This window comes from Ischnura elegans, chromosome 4, assembly GCF_921293095.1.
Source record: "Ischnura elegans chromosome 4, ioIscEleg1.1, whole genome shotgun sequence".
In the NCBI taxonomy this organism is placed as follows: Eukaryota; Metazoa; Arthropoda; class Insecta; order Odonata; family Coenagrionidae; genus Ischnura; species Ischnura elegans.
Genome location: NC_060249.1, coordinates 80,445,255 through 80,456,088, shown reverse-complemented (window position 1 = coordinate 80,456,088; position 10,834 = coordinate 80,445,255). Strand labels below are relative to the sequence as shown.

The 10,834-nt window shown below is 35.2% G+C and overlaps 1 protein-coding gene across 7 annotated transcripts in view; it reads right to left on the bottom strand.

Annotated features, from left to right (window-relative positions):
* Positions 1–1,445: 1,445 nt before the first annotated feature.
* LOC124157708 (reticulon-1-A) overlaps positions 1,446–10,834 on the bottom strand; it is a 169,368-nt gene continuing 159,979 nt past the window's right edge. For all 7 annotated transcript variants that reach the window (XM_046532668.1, XM_046532670.1, XM_046532671.1 and 4 more), the window contains 2 exons: positions 5,102–5,207; positions 1,446–1,671 (listed from right to left, as the gene is read on the bottom strand). In XM_046532668.1, coding sequence (XP_046388624.1) covers positions 1,620–1,671; positions 5,102–5,207 — 158 coding nt within the window. In that variant the 3' untranslated portion in view covers positions 1,446–1,619. The remainder of the gene's footprint in view (positions 1,672–5,101; positions 5,208–10,834) is intronic.

Here is a 10,834-nt window from a genome sequence, read left to right as displayed (position 1 = left end):
TTCTGGCTTTACCGAGAAAGTGATCTGAGAAGAAACGAGGGCGACGCTGGAGGATTTTGTCTTAGATTGCACAATAAGCCGCCTAGAGAGTCTTGGTAGCATTCGTTATTGTATTATTTAGTTCCATTCATTACCACTTTAAAAAGTTTTAAATAGGTATTACGATGTCCGTAATTATTTCTGCTTGTTCCATAGTATTCAACTATTTCCAAAAGTGCTTGCACTTCAGTCGTAATTTTTAAACATTCTCCATGAATTTTACTTTGGCAACTCTTTCCAAACCTATTTCTGTTTTTGCAGTCATGGGATTAGGAAATACCGCGTTCAACGCGGCGATGCTCGCACCAGTTAAGCATTGCTTAGGCCGAGAGAGAAATAATGAATGCAGTATTTTTTTAAAAGGTATTATTTTCAAATGATTTATTGTGTACAAAGCACATCTCAATACAACTTAATTCATGCCAAGGTATATTAATGGAAAATTTTTAATGTACCATAGTAACTGTTCATATTGCATTTCACATGATACCACTATTTTAAGGACACCTAGATTACTCATATTCAGTACATGCAAAATTTTCAGTAAGAAATGCTGTTGGACTGGGTTCCCGGCCAAAATAAGTTGCTCATTAATTTTTCACCATCTCATCTTGTCTCATGTGCAATCTTCGAGAAGTTGTGCCTTTCGCCCTGTGCCATAGGATTTAATCCAGGAGGCAATTTGTTGAAATGGAAAAACACTCAAAAATATATGAGTAAAAACCTCCATAACCTTTATACATTCACCAATTGTTATATCCTTTCAAATAGCATTCAGTCTAATAACAAGTCTTAAAGGATCAACATTTAATAAGACCATATAATAATTATCTATCAGCAAGAAAGCTTTCAAACGCTGCAACAGATCTTTGATTTCATTATAACATTAGGAGGTACAAGATAAAACCAATTTGCGATAGCTTCATGCAAATAAACAAGGATTATGGCTAGTGAGATCTATCTTTAAACCACAAACTACATCACTCAACACCTGGTTCTTAAAAAATTCACAGGCTTTAAATACAAATTTCCCAATTAGTGCATTGAATAGTTTTTCCCAAGGATATACTCTAAGTTTAAAGATCCCCATGCCTCTGAGGATCTCTCTGCAAAATCGGTGAACTAGAACAAGCTTTTCCATCATAATACATCATAGAAGCCTCCGATTTAGATGTCTTTAAAATAATTTTTCCATTAAAAATGCCTATATAATGTGCTTCTCATAGTGAACAGCACAAAATGAATAGCATTCATGAAAAAATTTTCAAATTTAGCAGTACACAACATCAACCACGGAGTAAAAGAGAAGCTCAACCCTTCCTGGAGATGGAACTCTATAATTCACATGGGAGGCAAATTCATGGGTGTGATTGGGTAAGGATAAATAATAAAAAGGAAACTCCATAAAAATTGAAGGACAAATTTAATCACTTGAGGGGCAATAGTTGTAAATATTAAACTAGAAAACATTGCATTCCTGATGAAATGCCATCTGGTTTCTTCGCCCCTACTCCCCTATAAAACAAAGATGCCACATGGCACCTCAGATGATGTGCTGTCACTCTTTATTCAAGAGATGTTTACTGCTCCTTGGGCTTCTCTTTCTTTCCAATTGGAATTGCTGCCTTCACCCTGTTAAAATAGAGAATTTTGCCATCAGTTCAATGATAATAAACAACAAATCACAAATGTTAGTGGCCATTCATTTTGTATTAGCAACCGTGATAAAGCTTAAGAGTAATCTTCCACACATTTATTTTAAAAACTTTCATGCAGCACGGCAAGTTGAAGTGTTTTGAGAGTATGACAGTAAATAAGACTCCCTAAAGAGCTGATGGTGCATATGTGAAGGTCCACCTGCCACTGGATGCTTTTGTCGATTTTGACTATTCGTGATCCTTAAGAGCAGTAAGTTAACCCTTTCACTGCTGTGAACGTACTTTTTCTTCCTCCTTGACATGCACTTTCACCGAAGCACTTCGAAGGGTCCCTAATCCGGGACCCTCTCCTCGACGAGCTCACCCTCGCTGCCCCTCTCTTCGACCCTCCGAGCTGGGGGCCTTCCTCCCCAAAAGTGACCGCTCTTACTGCATTTTGAAAATCTATCAATCAATGCGATCATCAAAAAATGATTGTTTGCACTGCACTCCTGCCAATCAGGCAATCAAGCACGTCTTCGAACCGTGTTTCTGCGGTTTTTTTTAAATTTGCTTAAATGGCCAATTTCCGGTGGTCCACAGCCATGTTTTTTAGCAAAGTTAATAAAATCGTTATTTTTAAGCACAGAAACACGGTTCAAAGACGTACTTGATTACTTGATTGTCAGGAGTACAATGCAAACAATCATTTTTTGATGATCGGATTGATTGGTTGATTTCCAAATTGCAGTAAGAGGTGTCACTTTTTGGGTGGGAGGCCCCCCGCTCAGAGGGTCCAAGAGACGGGCCAGCGAGGGTGGTCTCGTCGAGGAAAGGGTCCTGGATTTGCGACCCTACGAGGGTGTACCACGCCCATCCTGGAAGTACCTGCTCCATGGCCCAACGAAACGCATTTCAAACCTTTTCCCCCGCATGTGAGGAGAAGGTTTTCGGAGATTGAACGGCAGTGAAAGGGTTGAAACAAGGAAACAAATAGCAAGCGATTCATGAATAATAAAAAAGTAATGCTGGCAGTGAAATCATAGTATAGTAATCAGAGTATCAATGACATTAAACGGCAATTATTTTACACATCTCCTTATCAAGTGAATACAGGGCCGGTTCTAGACATTTTTCTGGTGTAAGCGAGCAAAATTCCCTGTCAACACCCCCACTCCCCAACATGCCCCCCTTAAAAATAACCAAAGAGGTAGTTAGTAACCAAGGGATTCTCTCAGGATAAATTTAAGAAAAAAAAATACAAATACTTTAGGAATAAGGGCCAAGACTTAAACATCAGCATGAACTTAAAATTTGCTTGCTCTTATATATTAGATGTGATACTTTTAGAGATTAAAAACCAATTATATGTTAATTGAACTGAGCGCTTAGGAGCCCTCTTTTGCTTAGGCGCCCTACACGGCTGTGTACTTTTCTTATGGCTTAAACCAGCCCCGAGTGTAAATATGTACATATTATGTATTAATTAATAAGAAGCCAATGTCTAAACTAGGCACTTTTACTGCGTAAGCTTCATCACTGATTAGCAATAACAAAATAAAACGATTTAGGACAAATATTTAAATTTTATAATACTTTAACCAATAGTGATAACCAATTGGGGTGCACTATTATTTTTTCCGAGACATTTTTTCAAGTCTCTAACATAGATATTCATAATTAAAAAAAATTCTATAACGAAAATTATACCTCAAAAAACAGCACTGGAATAGCATTCAACCTAAATTATCAAATGACTATAAGAATTGCCACATCCTGACTATGTGACAGATTCAAGGTAGCAAAGACTACAATTTAACATGGCTGTTAAGAAAGTAAAACTAATATTTTGGACATAAATATGGATAATAGTTCAATAAAGCTGAAAATGTATCAGCATAAATATTTTTCAAGATGATCATTTCTTCCTCATTACACGTTGAGAGCAGAACGATAATTATTGATGCTTAGTGTCTTAAATGTTTCCTACAGACCCAAGTTTTGATGGCACTATAGACATCATCATATGAAAACCTTAATTCATTCATTAACAACTTTTAAGTGGAGAAAGGATAAATATGTAAACCTGCCAGATCTTACAGTGGGATGACAGACCCCACCAATAAGTTGCGTGGTGAGGTTGGCTGAGAAAGGACGCGCAATGTCACACAATAAACATCTCCTTTCTTCATTATTTCTCTTCTGCCATTTAATTACATTCACCAGTGTATATTTAGGGGTCTCAGCATCCCTTGCAAATACCTGCCGTAACTTCAATTTACAAGAATCCTTCTATAGCCCATAAAGCTTTAGTATATGACCAAAATAGTGGCTTTTTTGCAGCTGGTGCAGAGGGATGTCTTATCATTTACAAAGTGCAGTCGGGCACCAAACTTTCATCACTACTCATGAAATTTTCATAAAAATGACATTCTATTGAGGGTTCTCATCTGCAAGCAGCTTTGAAACTAATTTTCACACCATTGTTTTTAACTTTGTGACAGTAACATTTGATGAGGGAGATCTGGGAGGGGATAACATTTCATCTGGTGACGCAGCAGTCAAGTTTTCCAACATCATTGGATGGTCATTATAAATCATTTCACAGTTCTCCAACATCTCAACAGTCTTGATTGAAAGAGTGCATCATGAAAATTGGTTCTGCTGATTTCCCCATTCACTGTTTCCATTTCATTTACAATCAGGAAAAGATTGTTCTCCTCAAACTGCAACTTTTGGAACAACAGGTAAGGTAGACATTTGAGAAGAGCACTGAAACAACATCTTCCAACCAACAGAAACATATGTGCACACACAGTCCATTACTTTCTACATTGATTCAAGTCCACCAGCAATGCAGACTACAGAGGGTCAGCCAAATTAGTAAAAATGACTTATACTTTTCCTTTCAATAACATTACTTCTTATTTCAACTGTACTGAGACACTGAGATTTGTTCCCTTCATAGACCAAATGACACCAAGCCGTTACTATTTATGTAAGGACAACCAAGTATATAATATATAAAAATAGTACTTATTTTTACCCATTCTTATCTTAATGTAAAAATTCACCTGTGTAACAACCTTGTTCTTCTTCTGAGTATGTCCCACTATTCCCGAGCATCCACAACGCATTCTTCCCACACTCACCGTAGAAATAGAAAATGTCTGAATTCAAATAGCCATTTTACAATGGAAGTCACTGATCTTTAAGTAGCAATCAGTATGTGTTGAATCGCAAAGAACTCATTTCAAAGCAATGACTAATAATCCAAGTTTAAGTCGGCAATGAATACATAAGATGATGACTTTGGTTGAAGATGGCAAAAAAATGATAACAATATCTGAGAGGGATGAGCTTCTTGAGGATAGATTTATTGATACTTAGGAGACATTATCAAAAATACCACCACTCATACTCACTTGGCAGAAATTTCAGACAGCTTCTTATTGATCAATTCCAGGTTTTGATCAACTTGAGCCTTGTTATTTTCATAACCCTTTGGAAGCGTGAAGAGTCCAACAAATGCTGAAATGTAAGGAAGAACAATTAATAGCTTGCAACAAAAATATAACACACAAAATATTAATTAATAACTTGACACATTCTTAAACAACCAAATAAAATAAGATAAATACAAAATGTTTCTCAATAACAAACACAAAATACATTGCACATCATTATTACATGAGATACAGAAAACATGATGGTTTTATATGATTTAACACTTTCCCGGCGAACAACTTTTGAAAAATCTTCTCGGGATACAGCGCGGGTATTATAATCTTACCCGCACGGTATCCCGAGAAGATTTTTCAAATGATGGTTTTATATTGTATGCATTTTCTTTCAAGTCTTTGGACGGATATTGAACCCTCGATCCTGAGGTAAGAAATCCATTGAACACTTAGTATTGACTTTTTTTTAGGAGGATGCAAATAATAAAATATAAACCTTATTCACACAAAGCCACCAAAAAGAATAATGTTCCAATAATAATGTTGTAATAATAATAAAGGCAGATCCCCATTTGCCAGCCTCGGTGGCGGCAGGGTAACGTCCTCGCCTGCCAAACAAGAGGTCATGGGTTTGAGTCCCACCTGGGTAGGTTTCCCTGACCAGGGCATGGTTGTTCGTGAGCATTTAAATGTTAAATTTGTTGAATACCCCAATGTAAAATAGCCAATATGAGCTGTATTTGGTGGTTTGAGAATGAAATAAAATAAAATACATAAAATGCTTTTCATTCAAATAGCATGTAATGGCAGAGAAGGTAGAAAGATTATCTTCCTCCTAAGAAGAAGCGATAACATTTGAGATAAGGGTGGTAAAACCAATGAAGTGATAGAATGGAGAATTCAAAGATATGTCTAAGAAGAAGTGTTAGATACATGTGTAAAGCTCATATTTTATATAATAGAGGTGACAGTACAACAAGAACTTCTTCTTCATTAAAAATAGGAGCAGGGTTAATTATGGTAGTTCCCATTGTATGGCTGGAGAAGGCCTGATTTCTCTCAAATCTCAATAATCACACCCTAAAACAATTGGCCAAATACAAATAAAATTGAAAAACTCAGCAGAATATTCACATAAAATACCATATTAAGTACAGGGTCAACAAATTTCACGTGACAAGCAACTTCTTCCAAAATGGTCTGCTGAGTATCCACATATGCATGTGAAATGACTCCTTATGAGCGAATTGACCACAACAAATGAATCAAGAAGGGGCATTACTGCCCATCAGTTACAGCTCAAGACATCATTTCATCACTTAGCACAGTATTTAAAAAAACAAGAAAAAAATGGTTATGTAGCCATTAATCCACTGGAGAAACTGACAAAATAGGCTTCATTTAATGTTGAGTTTGGTTAATACATAAATGTGGATATTGCCTAAAGCCAAAAGACAACATGAAAGTGATATACAAGCATGACTGAATTAGTACCAGGCAACGATGAAAGATTAAATAGTATGGACTTTTTACCCCGATTAGTGATATTAGTAAAATTGGGCATTGCAATATTTCCACTGGGTTTTATTTCGACACCACTTGTTTCGTTGCCACAAACATCATTATCAAGTGTTGCTGTTTGAAACAATGAAACACAGTGTCAAAATAAAACCCAGTGGAAATATTGCCAAGTTCAATTTTACTGATATTAAGAACTTCCACCACACCATGCCTCACATCGAGCCCTGGCCCGGGGGAAGAGGGGACCGGATTGTGGCCTCACCTGGGCCAGGTAAAATAAATCATAAGGCAAGTCACATCATACAAAATACTGATTAGCGATGTAAATAAATGCATTTACACCATTGGTCAATTGAAAGGCTAAGAAAAGGATTGTTCCAATCCTAAAGGGGAGGAGGGGCGTTCTTACATTTTCAAAAGTTATTTGGATCTATCCAATAAAATCTAAGACATTATTTGAAAATGATCAGAGCATAGGCGTGCCCAGTGGGGGGGCAACTGCCCCCCACTAGAAGCAAAAATAAATTTAGTTCAAAACAAAAGTTATGAACAAATTGTCATTTTGAAGAAAAATGATATTAGTATAACACATGGAACTAAAATAAAAATCATTATTTTTCAATCAAATAATTATAAAAACTAATAAATTTGTCATAATTTCCTTAAAATTTTGGTTTAATTAACCTTTTCTGTGCAAAAAAGTTAAAACTTGAACGACCACAGCTAGTTTTGACCCTCCCCCCACCCCCTAGTTTTGATTCTGGGTATGCCCACGGATCAGAGGACTTCTTTTCTGAAAATTTCTACATGACACTCACTTAAGATAACACCACAAATGCTTAACGAGAAAGATACTTATAATAGCAGTGCCAGTCAACTTTATCTAAGAATACATGATCCATAGAAGACACAGATGTGTACAAAATAATGAGATAGGAAGATGTTATTTACAATAAATGACATAAGAGGGGGGGTAAGGCTTCAAAAATACAATTGTCTCTCTGAAACTTATATCTATGACTACATCTAATTAAAACTAAAAAATAATTAATACCAATAATTATATTGCAAAAATTCCACAGTGATGTATCCAAGAGATGCTGATGATATCTGTTCCAATGATACACAACCACCTGTGATTCTGTTCGTTTGACAAAAATTTCACACAGGAAAAAATAAAGAGCACATTGTTTCCAAATATGAAATCGAATTGAAAACATGCTCATCAACATGCATAGAAAGCAACTTCATAATGTCACCACAACAATTTCCAGTGAGCAAATATTAGCTCCAAAGTGAAAGGTAATATGCTCACTTCATAAAAGAAATGACCACAAATTAACAGCAGGATAATTAGTCACTTTTCAAGCTACAATATGATCTGAGGGACAATAAAGGGCAGGAAAAAATGAAGTTTGGAGTCCAGCAATGCATAACAGATGATATCACAACAAAGTAGTTAACCAGGTGCATACATGTGAAGATATTGAACAAAGGTAGACACGTAAGGAGGACCTTGGAGTTTCCACACATAGAAAAGAGAGGTAGGTGAAGAGCTAAGAAAATCTGGAAAAATGGAATGGAAAGCAGCAAAGAAGATAAATGGAAGGACAATTAGACTTTCAGGCAGGAAATGGGAAGATATCTGACATTACTATGAAATGACCCAAAATGCAGTATTTTATTGAGGTGATCAAAGTAAAAAATCACTAAGAAACATCTAAAGATGAATGAATTTGCATAGTTAACAGACATCACCAACTTAAATAAATCCTGTTTTAACCTGAAATTAAATACTTGGGAAATGAGAAGCGCGCAATATCTCTACCAAGTCCTCAAGTTTTCAGCAAACTCTACCTCAACTTCCATAAAGAATCTGAGCTAAATTAATTGAAGTATAGCTAGACAGAAAATTAAAAGACCGAAAGTAAAACTGCCCTTGAAATTCTTCCTTAGATAAGGAGTTAATCTTGTAATTGAGATAAGTTCCAGATATTGATTAAATGAAAAATAGTTAGTGCCAAACAAATATTAATAAAAGATACATACCCATTTACTGAAAAAACAACCTATAGTAGGTATCCAAAAACACTACTTAATGACAAATGGCTGGCAACAGCACAGGAACAGATGGTTGGTTATAATAACAGTAAAAAATCATCACATTATCTATGAAATTCGTATAAATAAAAATATATTTTTTCAGAATCATCAAAAGAACAAAATTCTGCAGCTTAATATATCACTTACACCAAGAAAATAGTTATTCACGTAACTAGAATTTTTCAATTATTTTTTTGCAATCACATTCTCTATAGGCCGTCATCACTATGCAACCGGAAAAGTCAGTCATGCCTGAATCACAAGATCATTTTACTACGATTGATCTACCCTTTCCAGTGATAAGGAATTCAATAGCTTTAGCCATCATCATTTATTATATCAAACATTTATTTGCACTGTTATAGAGTTTAATCATTTCCAGACAATGTATTATTTTCATAGCAATTGGCAGGAGGGATGTGACATACGTGATCAAGGATAGGAAATGTATCAGCTAAAAATGATGGGAAAAAAAGACAATGACACTGACACCATACTCAAAATGGGAGAGCATGTTAGCCTTGTGGGTGTAAAATAAGGCTACTGATGGATGGGTATCACATTAAAATACAATGTTAACTCCTGGTATGCTCTCTGGTCGCTGCATTTACAAAATATTACATAATGTACCTATGGGCCCATCCCAGACTACTATCAGTATCATCCAAAATGATTTATGCATGTTAAAAATCTTATAGGGGGTTGGGGAATTCCCTCCATGCTATAACTAAGGAGAGACCATATGATGTAAACATACATATTGTTCCATTAAACAACTTCCGCATCAACTAGAGTAACACAATCTACTTGTCATATGAATACATTTAAAATTCAAACAAAGACTGCCTCAGCTATTATATAAAATTACAAGACTATTTCTTAAATTAGGAGAGCAGGTATCACAATATAAGGACTTTAAAAACCCTTTCCCTTCCCTCAGAGTCATCAGAGTGTATCACTGAAAGTTAACAAGACACTTCATTTATTTATTCTTATCTCTAAATTATATACACCAAGGATGAAATCTCTAAATTATATACGAAGGATGAAATTTGCAACGAAAAAATATTTGGTTCAGCCAGCATCCTGCTAATCCAAATATTTTTACACTATTGGTGTATATAACTTTGCACCCTTGAGGTGACTGTGTGCACGTGACTGACTACAAAGTCACTTTTTCTCATGCAGTGCTTATCTCTGAATATAATTATAGCTTCATTAATAAAATTATTTACAAAAGCTCATGTACATATTTGTTACTACTAAAAATTTTTTGTTCTTCATTTCATACCAGCATGACAATCTAATCTACATTACTTAAGAGATTGAAATGAAAAGAATTTTAAAGATCAAATATATAACTTAAATGACTAGTTTCATCACAGCAACGAAACTGGTCATATTAAAGATTGATATTATAAATTTGCAATGGTTTTCATTCCAATATGAAGCCATTTCACTATGACAATGCCACAAGCCATTCATTTCATAAAATAAAATTGGCTAGTTGATTTTTATCCAGAAAATTATCTTAACACAATGGAATATGATGTGAGCTCTTAAAAAAGGTAAGATAAAGGCATTAAATGTTCTGAAAAAAAAACCACGAACACTTCTAGGGAACAGAAGTACATACATAACTTAGAGCATAGCTGAGATACCAATTACAGGACTTCAAGCTAGTCAATATTCAGCGACAAAAGCTAGCACTAAATTACCTACCAGATATTACCCCAAGAAACTTATGTTATAAAAAAGTAAGGTCTAAGCATAGATAGTTAGCCTTGACATAGTTTTTCAAACAAAACCATAATCCATCCAAACCTGACTTTCAGACTCAATGACACCACTCTGATTGGTTTTCGAAGAACGGTTAGTATGTCAACAGAGTTCCATAGTAAAATGTAAATAATATTTTCAATGGACAAATTGACAGTGATGTAACACAACCCTCTGTAACAAAATTAACCAGGACCATTTCAAACAAATTTCTGAATATCATCATTTGGTTCTTATAAATTCATAAACATTAACTTGAAAAGTACATTCACAGATCCAACATATTTAGAGTAC